We start from the raw sequence: 14252 nt of genomic DNA on the forward strand, positions 1-14252 counted from the left end.
GAGGGAAGAACACTCCCAAATTCATTCTATGAGGCCACCATCACCCTGATACCAAAACCAAAGATGTCACAAAAAGGAAAACTACAGGCCAATATCACTGATGAACATAGATGCAGAAATCCTCAACAAAATAGTAGCAAACAGACTCCAATAGCACATTAAAAGGATCACACAGGTCTTCCCTGGTGGCACAGTGGTTGAGAGTCCACCTGCTGATGCAGGGGACACGGGTTCATGCCCCGGTCTGGGAAGATCCCACATGCTGCAGAGCGACTGGGCCCGTGAGCCATGGCTGCTGAGCCTGCACATCCAGAGCCTGTGCTCCACAACAGAAGAGGCCACAACAGTGAGAGGCCCACGTACCACAAAAAAAAAAAAAAAAAAGGATCATACACCATGATCAAGTGGGTTTATCCCAGGAATGCAAGAATTCCTCAATATATGCAAATCAATCAACGTGATAAACCATATTAACAAACTGAATGAGAAAAACCGTATGTTCATTTCAATAGACGCCGAAAAAGCTTTTGGCAAAATTCAACACCCATTTACGATAAAAACCCTCCAGAAAGTAGGCATAGAGGAAACTTACCTCAACATAATAAAGGCCATATATGAGAAACCCACAGCCAACATCGTTCTCAATGGTGAAAAACTGAAACCATTTCCACTAACATCAGGAACAAGACAAGATTGTCCACTCTCATCACTATTGTTCAACATAGTTTTGGAAGTTTTAGCCATAGCAATCAGAGAAGAAAAAGAAAAACAAATCAGAAAAGAAGTAGTAAAGCTGTCACTGTTTGCAGAGGACATGATACTATACATAGAGAATCCGAAAGAAGCTACCAGAAAACTACTAGAGTTATTCAATGAATTTGGTGAAGTAGCAGGATACAAAATGAGTGCACAGAAATCTCTTGCATTCCTATACACTAACGATGAAAAATCTGAAAGAGAAATTAAGGAAACACTCCCATTTACCACTGCAACAAAAAGAATAAAATACCTAGGAATAAACCTACCTAAGGAGGCAAAAGACCTGTATGCAGAAAACAATAAGACATTGATGAAAGAAATTAAAGATGATACAAACGGACAGAGAGACATACCATGTTCTTGGATTGGAAGAATCAACATTGTGAAAATGACTCTACTACCCAAAGCAATCTACAGATTCAATGCAATCCCTTCAAACTACCAATGGCATCTTTCACAGAACTAGAACAAAAAATTTCACAATTTATATGGAAACACAAAAGATCCTGAATAGCAAAAGCAATCTTGAGAAAGAAAAATGGAACTGGAGGAATCAGGCTTCCAGATTTCAGACTATACTACAAACCTACTATAATCAAAACAGTTTGGTACTGGCACAAAAACAGAAATATAGATCAATGGAACAGGATAGAAAACCCAGAGATAAACCCACGCACATGTGGTCACCTTATTTTTGATAAAGGAGGCAAGAATATACAGTGGAGAAAAGACAGCCTCTTCAATAAGTGGTGCTGGGAAAACTGGACAGCTACATGTAAAAGAATGAAATTAGAACACTCCCTAACACCATACACAAAAATAAACTCAAAATGGATTAAAGACCTAAATGTAAGGCCAGATACTATAAAACTCTTAGAGGAAAATATAGGCTGAACACTCTATGACATAAATCATAGCAAGATCCTTTTTGACCCACCTCCTAGAGAAATGGAAATAAAAACAAAAGTAAACAAATGGGACCTAGTGAAACTTAAAAGCTTTTTCACAGCAAAGGAAACCATAAACAAGATGAAAAGGCAACCCTCAGAATGGGAGAAAATATTTGCAAATGAAGCAACTGACAAAAGATTAATCTCCAAAATATACAAGCAGCTCATGCAGCTCAATATCAAAAAAACAAACAACCCAATCTAAAAATGGGCAGAAGACCTAAATACACATTTCTCCAAAGAAGATATACAGATTGCCAACAAACACATGAAAGGATACTCAACATCACTAATCATCAGAGAAATGCAAATCAAAACTACAATGAGGCATCACCTCACACCGCTCAGAATTGCCATCATGAAAAAATCTACGAACAATAAATGCTGGAGAGGGTGTGCAGAAAAGGGAACCCTCTTGCACTGTTGGTGGGAATGTAAATTGATATAGGAACAGTATGGAGGGTCCTTAAAAAACTAAAAATAGCACTACCATATGACCCAGCAATCCCACTACTGGGCATATACCCTGAGAAAACCATAATTCAAAAAGAGTCATGTAACACAATGTTCATTGCAGCTCTATTTACAATAGCCAGGACACGGAAGCAACCTAAGTGTCCATCGATAGATGAATGGATAAAGAAGATGTGGCACATATATACAATGGAATATTACTCAACCATAAAAAGAAATGAAATTGAGTTATTTGCAGTGAGGTGGATGGACCTAGAATCTGTCGTACAGAGTGAAGTAATTCAGAAAGAGAAAAACAAATACTGTATGTTAACACACATATATGGAATCTAAAAAAAAAAAGGTTCTTAAGAACCTAGGGACAGGACAGGAATAAAGATGCAGACGTAGAGAATGGACTTGAGGACAGGGGGAGTGGGAAAGGTAAGCTGGGATGAAGTGAGAGAGTGGCATGGACATATATACACTACCAAATGTAAAACAGCTAGCTAGTGGGAAGCAGCCACATAGCACAGGGAGGTCAGCTCGGTGCTTTGTGACCACCTAGAGGGGTGGGATAGGGAGGGTGTGAGGGAGATGCAAGAGAGAGGAGATATGGGGATATATGTATATTTATAGCTGATTCACTTTGTTATACAGCAGAAACTAACACACCATTGTAAAGCAATTATACTCCAATAAAGATGTTTAAAAAAATAATAATAGCAACAATAAACAAGGCATACTAAAGAAAAAATGATAAAGTATTAATGAAGAACATAAAACGCCATCTGAGCAAATGGAATGGTGTAACATGTCCTTGGATTGGGTGACACAGTGTAATAATATCCTCCCCAAATCAGTATTAAGTTTAATGCAATTCCATTTAGAATCTCAACAGGGTTTTTCATTTGTTTTCTGTTTTGGGGAATTGATAAGACGATCATAAACTTTATACAGAAAAGTAAATAGACCCTAAAAACCAATAAAACTGGAAGAAGAATACTAGTAAGGGGAACTTGTCTGATATCGAGCATACCTTAATGCTGCTATAGATTGATAGGGTGACAGTATAGAAATAGACAAATAGACCAGCAGAACAGAGAATCCAGGAATAGATCTACAAATGCAGTTGACTCTAATATATGACCAAGGTGGTGTTTCAATTCAGTGGGAAAATGATAGAATATTTAATAAATGATGCTGGTAGAATTGGCTATCACTATAGAAAAACTGAAGGTATAACTAGGTTACATAGGTACAGAAATAAATCCAAAAAAAAAAATCCAGAAGGATTAAAGACTTAGATGAAAAAGAACAAAATAAAATGATAACATTCTTAGAAGAAAACCTATAAATAAGCTCTAATCCTTTAGAATAGGGGAAACTTTCTTCACCAAGAGAGGAAACCCAAAGGCATTGAAAAAGACATAGTAATTACATAAAATTTAAAATGTCTAAAATGGTAAAAGTTATAGTAAACAATTCAATAGAAAAATTATAAATATGAGAATAAAATGCAATGCAGATGACAAACATCTATACAAAGCTCTTTTATACATGGGTAAGAAAAAAGATAAACAGCCCAAGAGAGAATAACATGAGCTAAGGACATGATTAAGCAATTCAGAGAGGAGTCCAATCCAGTGAACCTACGAATCAATGCTCAAACATACTTGTAGTAGGAAGGCAAATTAAATTTTGCCAGCAAACTGGCAAAAATCAAAAGGTGATACACTTTCAGGGTATTGTTGGCAGGTACTGAGGAGAAATGGTACTCTTCTACATTACTTGGGGGAGTGTAAACAGTAACAAACTTAGTAAACAATTTGGCAAAACTTATGAGAATTAAAAATAAAATCCTTTTAAAACCTTTACATTTTGTATGATGTGAAATTTAAAACCTCTAAGTGAAAAAAAATTGAAAAAATAACCAATGAAAATATGCCACAATAACTATGACATCTTTCACTCTCACATTTCAATAAGAGTTCAGCTAGGTATAAAAGTCTAGACTCATTTCCTTTTTTCAAAAGTACTTTGGAAATATTACTCTAGTGTTGCTATTTAAAACGTCAGATGTGAATCTAATTCTCATTCCTTTATAGATGGCCTGCTTCTTTCTCTCTGGAATCGGTTCGTTCCTAAATTTCACTTTACTGTGTCAAAGTGTTGCTATTTTCCCTTTTCTCTCTCGTGTTGGTACCCATTCAATCTTTCTTTAATCGTGGCACAGTGTCAGTTAGCAGTTCTTCAAATATTTAATTTCTCTTTTAGAACCCTTATTAATCAGATGTTGACAATTATTCTATTTTTCATACCCTTTAATTTTTTTTTCTCTTTTTTCCAATTCTTTGTCTCTTCTAATGCCTTCTGGAAACATTTCAAAACCCACTCCATCTCATTAATTCACTCATCCACTGTATTCACTCAACCCATGAATTAAGTTTTTTATTTCCATTATATCTCATTGGTTCTTTTTTATAACCTCTTATCCCTGTTGAATGTTTCCAGTGCCCTCCTATATGCCCTTGAGAATATTTATTAGGATTATTGTGAGTTCTGTTTCTCTGGCTCATTACTTCTGCTCCCGCTGGAATTAGCTGCTCTATTTGTTATCTCTCCTTTCCAGTGCTTTACATCAATGTAAATGTCTCAAATGTCTCTTTTTCCTATTCCTTCAGGAGTATCAGCTACAGTTTTTATATTAAGTTCTGAGTTCTATCCATATCCCACTTGCTTTTGAGGCATCTCCAGAATTAGACTCAAAGGACGAAAACCACAATTGCTGCAAGTTCCCCCATCTACACTCTCCTATGGCATAAATGAGATTTAACATACTCAAGAATTAGCCTGATCTTAGCCTGATCTGTCTTTCCATTTTCAGAAGTATTAGACTATGTCACAGACTCACCAAACATTTTCCATGTGTTTATGGAAAGAGTTACAGTGTTCCAGGGGTATGGGAGAGATCGTAAGGACTCAGATTGGCAAGTAACTGAAAAATGTCATTATTTCCAAAATTTCTTGGAACTTAATACTGTGATTGTTAGAGTGAATCTTATTTTCCTTCCTCCCCTTCATAGACCCGTATACATTTTTAATTTGAAAATTATTAAAATTTAGTTCTGAGGACTTAACGGAACTGACCCCTAAGATAACTGGAGAGGCCTCGGGTCTCACAAAGCCAGTTTGTATATAGCTGATCTAAAAATATAATAGAAATTGGTATGGCATGTTCGGTGGAATTATTTCAGTCTTGCCTCCCTGTTCTTGATATATCAGTATTTGTATCTTACCAGACATCTGTACAGAGGTCTAGCCTTTTCTTCGGATCTGACATTCATTTATTCAACAAATATTTGTTGAACACTTGCCATACTTGTTCTAGTTGTCAGGTGCCCAGCAGCAAAAACACAGCCCCTGACTTCTCAGAGCATTAGAATCTAACAAAGAATCCAGATTGAATGTAGGCTCTGTTAGAGCAAGGATTTCTTCCTATGTTGTCTTCCACTGTATCCCAGGCACCCAGATTAGTGTAAATATTGGTTGCATGTCAAATGAGTAAATTTTGACACTAATTACAAGTGTATTGAGTGTTAATGGTGGGAAAGTGCAAGTCTCATGGAGTGTATAAACAGGAGGCCTTTCCTGCTCTGGGGGGATCACGTAGAATTAGTCCTCCAACTGATAGAGCCCTCCCTTTAGAGTGGTTTATGCAGGCTTAAACAAGCAGCACCTAGTTCCTATTCAGGCTGCCCTCCCATTATGCATGGAGGCCTGAACTGTCTTGGATTTTTCAGTATTGATTTCTTTAAATGAGAAGTTAGAGGAACTGCTTAATAATACCGTGTGTTTACAGAAATAAACGAAAAATCAGTTTAACAATGCTGATTTGTGTTTCTTGCTTCTTGCCTGCCCACCCCTTCACCCCATTTTCTTTTCTAATTTGCAGATGAAGGAGCTTCCATGCACCCTTGTGATGATACGTACTGCGGACCTTTCCCAGAATCTGAGCCGGAAGTGAAAGCTGTAGCGAACTTCCTCCGAAAACACAAGAAGCACATAAGGGCTTACCTCTCTTTTCACGCATATGCTCAGATGTTGCTGTATCCCTATTCTTACAAATACGCAACAATCCCCAATTTTAGCTGTGTGGTAAGTACTTGAAGCTGGATATGTGTGTCAGGCTTCCTCCTTTTCTAATGCTAAGATGGTTCTATGTGGTAATGATAATAGCAAACACATTGTGTTTGTTCTAATTAGCATTTCATATATATATAATCTCACTTATTTTTCATAATCTATTCAGTAACAACTATTATCCACATTTTACAGATGAGGAAACTGAAACTTAAAGATGTTAAGTCATTATACTAAGAGCACAGAGCTACTAAGTGTCATGGCCAGGAGTCACCCCAAATCTAGCTCCAGCATTGCTGCTTTTAACCACTGTGCACGCTGCTTCTCCAATGCAATCATTTCAAACATATTTACATTCTTACCACAGGTTATTTGGAAAATGTCAGGATGGAGGTGATTAGATTACAGCTTCGGTCACATATGCAGGGCTGTAATTAACTTTATTGAGTAAACAACTGTGCGTAAATTATGGTCTGACTCATTAATTAAAAGCAAGTTTTAATTTATAAATGCTATTTGCTTAATGCTACTAAGTCTCTGGGCCTGCATCTGACAAATTAGTGCTAAGAATGAACAGCCTTTCAGGCATGAGATTACCTGAAAGTGAAAGAGCAGAGTTCCTTCCTCACCTCATCTCAGAAACCCAACAAGCTATCCACGATAGGGACTAATTCCTCAGTAAAGTGAGTCTGCTTCAGAGCCTATATCATCTGAAGGCCTATGAAGTTCAAGACCAGGCCAAACTAATACATAGAGTTAGAAGCAAGGAAGAGGGAGGGAGGAGTGATGGGACGGCGCACAGGCGGGCTTTGGGGCTGCTGTTGGTTTTCTATTCCTTGGCTGGATGCTGGTTCTAGATGACTGCATGCAACTTGTGATCATTCATTGAACTATAAACTTAAAATCTGTATACTCTTCTGTATGTATTTTAGGCTTGAATTTAAAAGCTTTTATAAAAAAGAAGCATCCTCTCTCTCCCTATACCTCAGACTCCAAATCCTGCACCAGTTGCTTGGGGTTGCAGGAATTCCTGATCTCGATGGGCAGGACCTGGGAAGAATTTGGAACGTGAGGTCGGAAGGTGGCCTGGGGTTAGGCTTGCGTTCTGTCCAAAAGAGGAACTTTGTTCTTAGCATTTCATGCAAGAATTCTGAGCAAATTCTCTCTCTTGAGAAATACTGTAAAGGTGGGAGTGATATTTGATAGTGCTATTCTTCAGCTCCTCGGTGGGTCAAATAGGCTTCTCATTCTTGGGTGTTATTGACCTGGCAACCTAACCACCTTGTACCCAAAATGTTTCTATACGCGAATGTTCAGCCTTTTCTAAACTGGACACAGCGTCTGTTTGTATCCTCACAACAGATTATATAGAATGTGTAATATATTAAAACTACCACATGAGGGCTTCCCTGGTGGCGCAGTGGTTGAGAGTCCGCCTGCCGATGCAGGGGACGCGGGTTCGTGCCCCGGTCCGGGAGGATCCCACATGCCGCTGAGCGGCTGGGCCCGTGAGCCATGGCTGCTGAGCCTGCACGTCCGGAGCCTGTGCTCCACAACGGGAGAGGCCACAGCGGTGGGAGGCCCACATACCGCAAAAAAAACAAAACAAAACAAAAACTACCACATGAGAATATTCTCCATATTTTGAATTTATCTTCCCATCAGAAGTTATTTTCCTTGTGTCTTGGATTGGAGGATGTGGTATAAAGAGTGGATCAGTGGTTCACAACCAATGATGAATTTCCCTCCCAAGGGACACTGACAGTGTTGGAGACATTTTTTGATGGCCACAACAGGGGTGGGGGATGTTATTGGCATCTAGTGGGTAGAGGCCAAGGATGCTGTGAAACATCCTACATTGCACAGGACAGCCTTCCACAGCAAAGAATGATTTAGTCCAAACTGTCAGTGGTGACCCCACTGAGAAATCCTGTTAGCGGGTTGCAGATAAGCTAAATCGTTAAAACTAAGATTACAGTTCTCAGATAATAGATGTCTCTGAATGTTAACCAGTAGCCATTTAAGTTCTGTTCAACTTGTTCAAAAACATTCCATCAATATGTAGGAGTCTGTGTTTCTGCTAAGATATTTCGGTCACTAAGTTGCTTTAAATATAAAAATATTTAAATAAAACATATACTCCTTACTTAGCTGAGGTCCAATAAGGGAGACCTGGGTCCTTCTGGTTGAATGGAAAAAAGAAGGAATGGACAAAAGGAAGAATCACTTAAACTCTTTTAAATAGGTACCATCCTGGAAAATATTCTTAGAAAATTTTATGAAGCTTCTACTCTTCGAGGAAGGATCATGTCTCAACCTCTTATCAACGTGCACCTGCACGTCAGTGGCAGAAGTCCAGTGAGCCCAAAAGGCTAAAACTATGCATACATTTTGCGAAAATAGGCAGAGTGGTTATCTTTCTTTTTCCTCGGTAGATTATTTTTCTTGGGTTTAGTCATCTGAAATAATGAGGAACAAAGGTCTCCTCACCAGCAGAATGCAGTAATCTTCTAAATGTAGAAATTTCTGCCCTTGCCATGGAATATCACTGAGGCCATTGGAGAAGATGTTAAAAATCTTAGCACATTCTCCATTAAGAGACCTCATTATGGTGTTTACATTCCTTTCTTGTCGGCTCCTGCAAGGAGAATGTCGTCATCAGTGAGATCAATTAATGAATGTCTGCCAGGTTCTGGAGCCTGGTTCCTGAATAGCCACCCAGTGTGGCATTTGCTGCCAATGCGGCTTTCTGCTTCCCTGAGGTGAGTGAGGACAGCAGGCTGAAGCCAGGTCCAGCACACAGTACCACGTTGCCCGGAGTGCTTCAACTGATGGATTAAATTATTCACAGGCACCTGGAAATGGGAGAGTTGTATACTGGTTTCAACACACTTCTTTTCCTCTCACTGGTCATACAATACTTCTCTAACTTCTTGCTGGAACTAGTGCTTTTATACCATTTGGAAATGTTTTCAAGGGTAGTCCGTATCATTCTCGTTCATCTTAGAATATTCACCGTTTAGTATTTTGAAGGTGTTTATTTTTCCTGCTTTTTGGCATTGCTAGGAAGTTCCACCTCAGAATTTCTACATTTAAGCCGCACCTGGCTGAGCTCTGCCACAAGCCTGTGTAACCTCAGAAGTCACGAAGCAGTCTCAAAGTGTTTCCATTCCCACAAGGGATAAACACACAGAGCAAGAGGAGTCGTTCTTACTGAATTAAAGCGTTTCTGAACTGATCCAAATGGGTTTTAAATACCTTGAACCGGGCCGCCACTTAAAGATGTATGCACTCAAAGATCAATGAGATTAATGGGATACTGTTGCAGATCTCTGCTTATTCAACATTCATGCAAGAAACAGTGATTAAGTGTCTGTCATATACAGGCACGTTGCTAAATACTATATGTGTAGCTATGAGCAAAACTGACTTGGGCCCTGCCAAGCATTTTGTAATTTATAGAAATGGGTGTCTCTGAACTAAAGTGAAGAGAACAGAACACTAAATCAGCCTCAGAAGATGTATTTATCCCAACATAGCCACTCCTTGCTGTGTAACCCCAGCCTGACCACTGAACCTCGCTGGGCCTTCCTTTTCTCATCTGTATATGGAAATATTACTGATCACTGGCTCATTGTGAGAATTAATCAAGGGAAATAATGTGTTCTAAAACATATTGCAAAATGCAGCATGTGACAAAGAGTAGCAATATTATTATTAAATATAGCTATCCACCAATGTGCCCAGTGTTCTCCAAATTGATGACCGATAATGCTCAACGTGTCAGTGTTTCTAAAGGTTTCAATGCAATGATATAAGTGATAAGATTTCTCCATTTAACCTCACAGGAATCTGCAGCTCATAAAGCTGTGAAGGCACTTCAGTCGGTGTACGGCATACAGTATCGATACGGGCCTGCTTCCAGCACACTGTGTAAGTTTCCTATGGATGCTGTGTCAGAATCATCTCTCGAACCAATAACCTGTGTAATGACCTCCCTCAAAAAAACCCAGAAAATGTGTTCCCCCCTAAAGTGAAATTTTTGACTACCAAATTAGCCAAGGAAGATGGAGGGAGTTTATGTCTGATTAGTTTTACCCTGCTTGACAGAAATCAGTGTACCAATTGAAAAAATCCTAAGCAGAGAATATTCTAAGCATGTAGTAAAGACTACAAGGTTGAATGGCGATCTTATGACAGTGCAAAGTACCAAAACGGGCTCCTTAAGCAGTTGTAACTGCTGCAAAGGTAGAAATGGGCCTTGAGAAGATAATGTAATGTTTGAGCCCTTGAAGGAGCTTCCTTTTTATCCCTTCCTTCTACCATTCTTGTTATGAAATTCTGTTTCTTACATAACACCTTCAACTGAATTTCCCCTTGAAAGGTAATTAAAATATTTATTTCATATGAAATAAAGAGCAACCAGGTATATGGAAAGAACTTGGACAAAGAACCAGGAGAAATGGATCCTAGTCTTAATTCTGCCACTAGTTAGATGTAATCCTGACAAAGATATTAGTCCTGGGCTTCAGTTTCCATAACTGTTAAATGAGGAATTGGACTAGATCATTTCTCATGGCCTTTCAAACTCTAAAATTCATTGACTATATGACTTGAAAAATCTAGTGAGAAATCATATATTTCCGAATGTCTAGCGGCGTTCCGGGAGCTTGCCGTGATCGTATGGTGGTTAGTACTCTGTGAATCTCTACGCATGCATATGAAGGTATATACACACATTACATATGTATGTATACATAGTGACATCTGATTATCCTTTTTAGTGAGGTAGCAAACTTCTCCTTGATTTCTTTAATTTACCCATCATTATATTCCTAACCACTCACTTTCTTCAGCCTTCAGCAGAAATGCTTGGTTTGTTAATTAACACTGTTTATCATATAAGCTTATCCTAGTAATGGTAATGTCTTAAGTATCAGAGGTCTTTTCTTAAGTTCATGATCATTGGTCTAATGCTGACCTTTTTACAACTGTTTTTTAATAGAGCCACCTTGAAAGGGGAAATGTAGTATTTTTAAAAATCACATTACCAGTTAATGCCAACAGAATATAGATTAAAAACCTAAAAACATTAAGTTTTTAAAATTTTACTCTCAGTCCACCTTTTCAGCTTGGTATCAAGGCACAGTCATAGTATTATATTTACCAAGAACAACCTGTTACCATAGAAATGAGGCTGTCATATCACTATGATGTAAGTGTTGGCAAATATTGTCTTTGACTTTGGCTACTATGACTACTATTTGCAGTTCCAGTGAATCTAACTCAGAGCGACAATGAAACCACAGCCTACCTTCTGTCTCCAACTGAAGCAAAAGGGGGGCCTGGGAAACAGCAGTCATTTAATTGCCATCGTCACATAATTCTATCTCTAACTGGCAAGAATAGCATTAAAAAGTGGTATCTTTGAGTGGGAAATTTTTTAAATAATAAAATGGTGTTATGTCAGGCTGGATAATATATATTTCAGGGAGAAAAGTATAGAAAGAGTCTTCTATGAAAATCCATTCATTTATTAATTAATTATTAAAAGCATGTTAGGCTAAAAACTGCATACTAGGCACTTTGGGGTGAAAAGATGCCCAACAATAACATCTAATATATCCTGAGCACATTATTCAATTTTTGCAACAACCCTATGCAGTAAGTATTATGATCCCTTTTTCAAAGGGGAGACTGAGGCACAGAGAGTCACGGCAGGTGCTGGGATCAGATATAGCCCAAGCCCTAAAGCACCTGCACTTTCAACTCTGTGCTGAAAAGCTGGAGCATGTAAGGTCATGGGAGCCAGAAGGCGAGAGTTACCAGAATGGATTGTCAGCTAAGTTAAATGCTGCTGAGAGGTTGACCATGAGGTCTGAGGGGAAAGAAAAACAAAAAAAGGAGATTAGGCCTGCTGTCATTGGTGACCTTCAAGAACAAAGGTTTCACAGCCTGGTAGAGGCAAGAACCAGACTGAAAGTGGTTGAGGATACAGAAGCAACATACATAGGTTCTCTTTTGAGTTCTAAACCAAAAGGAAGAAGAAAAAGAAGATGGTATATAATAGGATCATGAGAAGGAAGTGCTACAGGAAAGCAGTGCTTGGACATTTCGGTGTCCAAAATGCAAGATGCAAGGTGGGGTTGGGGGGAGGTTTACTAAGGAAACAGGGTCCTAGAGAAGACAACAAAAAATGGGATCAAACCACACCAAGTGTAAAAGACGAGCAGCATTTCTTCCTGAGCTCGAAGGAGAAAAGTCAGGATTGCAATGTAAGCAGAGGAGGTGATGGGCTAACTACCCACGATGAGTATGGAGAGAGTGGTAAAGTGAGGGGCAGGACCAGAAGAGAATGAGAAAGGTTCACGTAAGCGAAGGTCTAGAAAAAGGAGCCCAGAGCACCACTGGTAATGGAGAAGCACCACAGAGATTAGCACGAATTTCCAACAAACACTTTCTCCACCTACCTTGTGAGGGAGAAGACAGAGAAACTGGACTAGGGATTGAGAATTAGCAAAACAAAAGCTGAAAAGGACTAGACGAAGGGTCTGGTGAGAAATTCAGTGGAGTAATTAACCATGCCCAGCTAGAGAGTTCAATGAAATTATAAGAAGCCCAGGGGAAGTCTGGAAACTGTAATAAGTAAAGGCAAAGAACAAGTTCATCAGGAGTGAAAAAATAGGGCGAGAAGAAGAGAAGAGGTTTTCTGGGATCAGAATTTCAATATTCTAGACCTTAGAAAAGGAGAAGAACTGAGTGAGAAGAAAAAAAGTCCACAGTGTGATTATGTTTATTGGTGAATAAAGTGAAGGTGGAGAGAAATGATATTGGAGTTGCAGCTAAGAAATTGAGGTCATCATACTAGAAAAGCATTACTACTTAGACTAGCTCCTCAAAGAACAAAGTTTCCATAACTGGCAGAGGCAAGAACCAGACTGAAGGTGGCTGGGATGATTTATGATGATAGCAGGTATGATTTGTAAGTTCCATGAGCTTGAAGCTCAGGAACTCAGCTTAAACTGCTCTTGTTGAAAGGGTATTTCATTGGAAGGATTTAGTATGGCTTAGTAAGCAAGTACTAGATATACATTTTGAAAATTATTCAGACTCTTTAGTGAAGCTGACTTTTTTTTTTTTTTTTTTTAACTTTTAGATGTGAGCTCTGGTAGCTCAATGGATTGGGCCTACAAAAATGGAATACCCTACACATTTGCTTTTGAACTACGTGACACTGGGCATTTTGGCTTTTTACTCCCAGAGATGCTCATCAAACCCACCTGTACAGAAACCATGCTGGCTGTGAAGAATATCACAATGCACCTACTAAGGAAGTGTCCCTGAGATGCCCCAAGAGGCAAGTCAACCTCCAGAGAGAGCTGGTTCTGCACAAGAGCTGCTTGGCAGTGGGTGCAAATTGTTTTTAAAGAGAAGGGCGATTACTGAGAGGGAACTTATCTGGGGACTTGAAAAGGACCTTCTCATGCAATTCAACTCTCTGTGGCAATAAAAAAAATGGTGGAAAAAAAATTAGAGTATAACCTAGTTTGTTGTAAGAGAAGGCATCCATTTTCTGCCCCTTTCGAGTCTTATTTGATTAAGCAGGGAGGGGAGATTTTCTAGTTCTTTGGCCTCAAGAAATGTACAAATTGAGGATTCCACTTCAATAAATCTCATGTTCTCAATTAAGATCTAGGCTACTGGGGATTCCTTGGTGGTGCAGTGGTTAAGAATCCGCCTGCCAATGCAGGGGACACGGGTTCGAGCCCTGGTCAGGGAAGATCCCACATGCCGCAGAGCAACTAAGCCCGTGCGCCACAACTACTGAGCCTGCGCTCTAGAGCCCGCGAAGCCACCGCAATGAGAAGCCCGCGCACCGCAACAAAGAGTAGCCCCCGCTGCCGCACCTAGCAGCAACAAAGACCCAACACAGCCAAAAATAAATAA

At 39.3% G+C, this 14252-nt stretch overlaps 1 protein-coding gene across 1 annotated transcript in view; it reads left to right on the forward strand.

Annotated features, from left to right (window-relative positions):
- CPA6 (carboxypeptidase A6) overlaps positions 1 to 13753 on the forward strand; it is a 259464-nt gene extending 245711 nt beyond the window's left edge. Inside the window, exons 9-11 of the mRNA XM_067711246.1 lie at positions 6118 to 6320; positions 10154 to 10238; positions 13462 to 13753. Coding sequence (XP_067567347.1) covers positions 6118 to 6320; positions 10154 to 10238; positions 13462 to 13649 — 476 coding nt within the window. The 3' untranslated portion in view covers positions 13650 to 13753. The remainder of the gene's footprint in view (positions 1 to 6117; positions 6321 to 10153; positions 10239 to 13461) is intronic.
- Positions 13754 to 14252: the final 499 nt, after the last annotated feature.

Source organism: Pseudorca crassidens, chromosome 17 (assembly GCF_039906515.1).
Source record: "Pseudorca crassidens isolate mPseCra1 chromosome 17, mPseCra1.hap1, whole genome shotgun sequence".
Lineage (NCBI taxonomy): Eukaryota > Metazoa > Chordata > Mammalia > Artiodactyla > Delphinidae > Pseudorca > Pseudorca crassidens.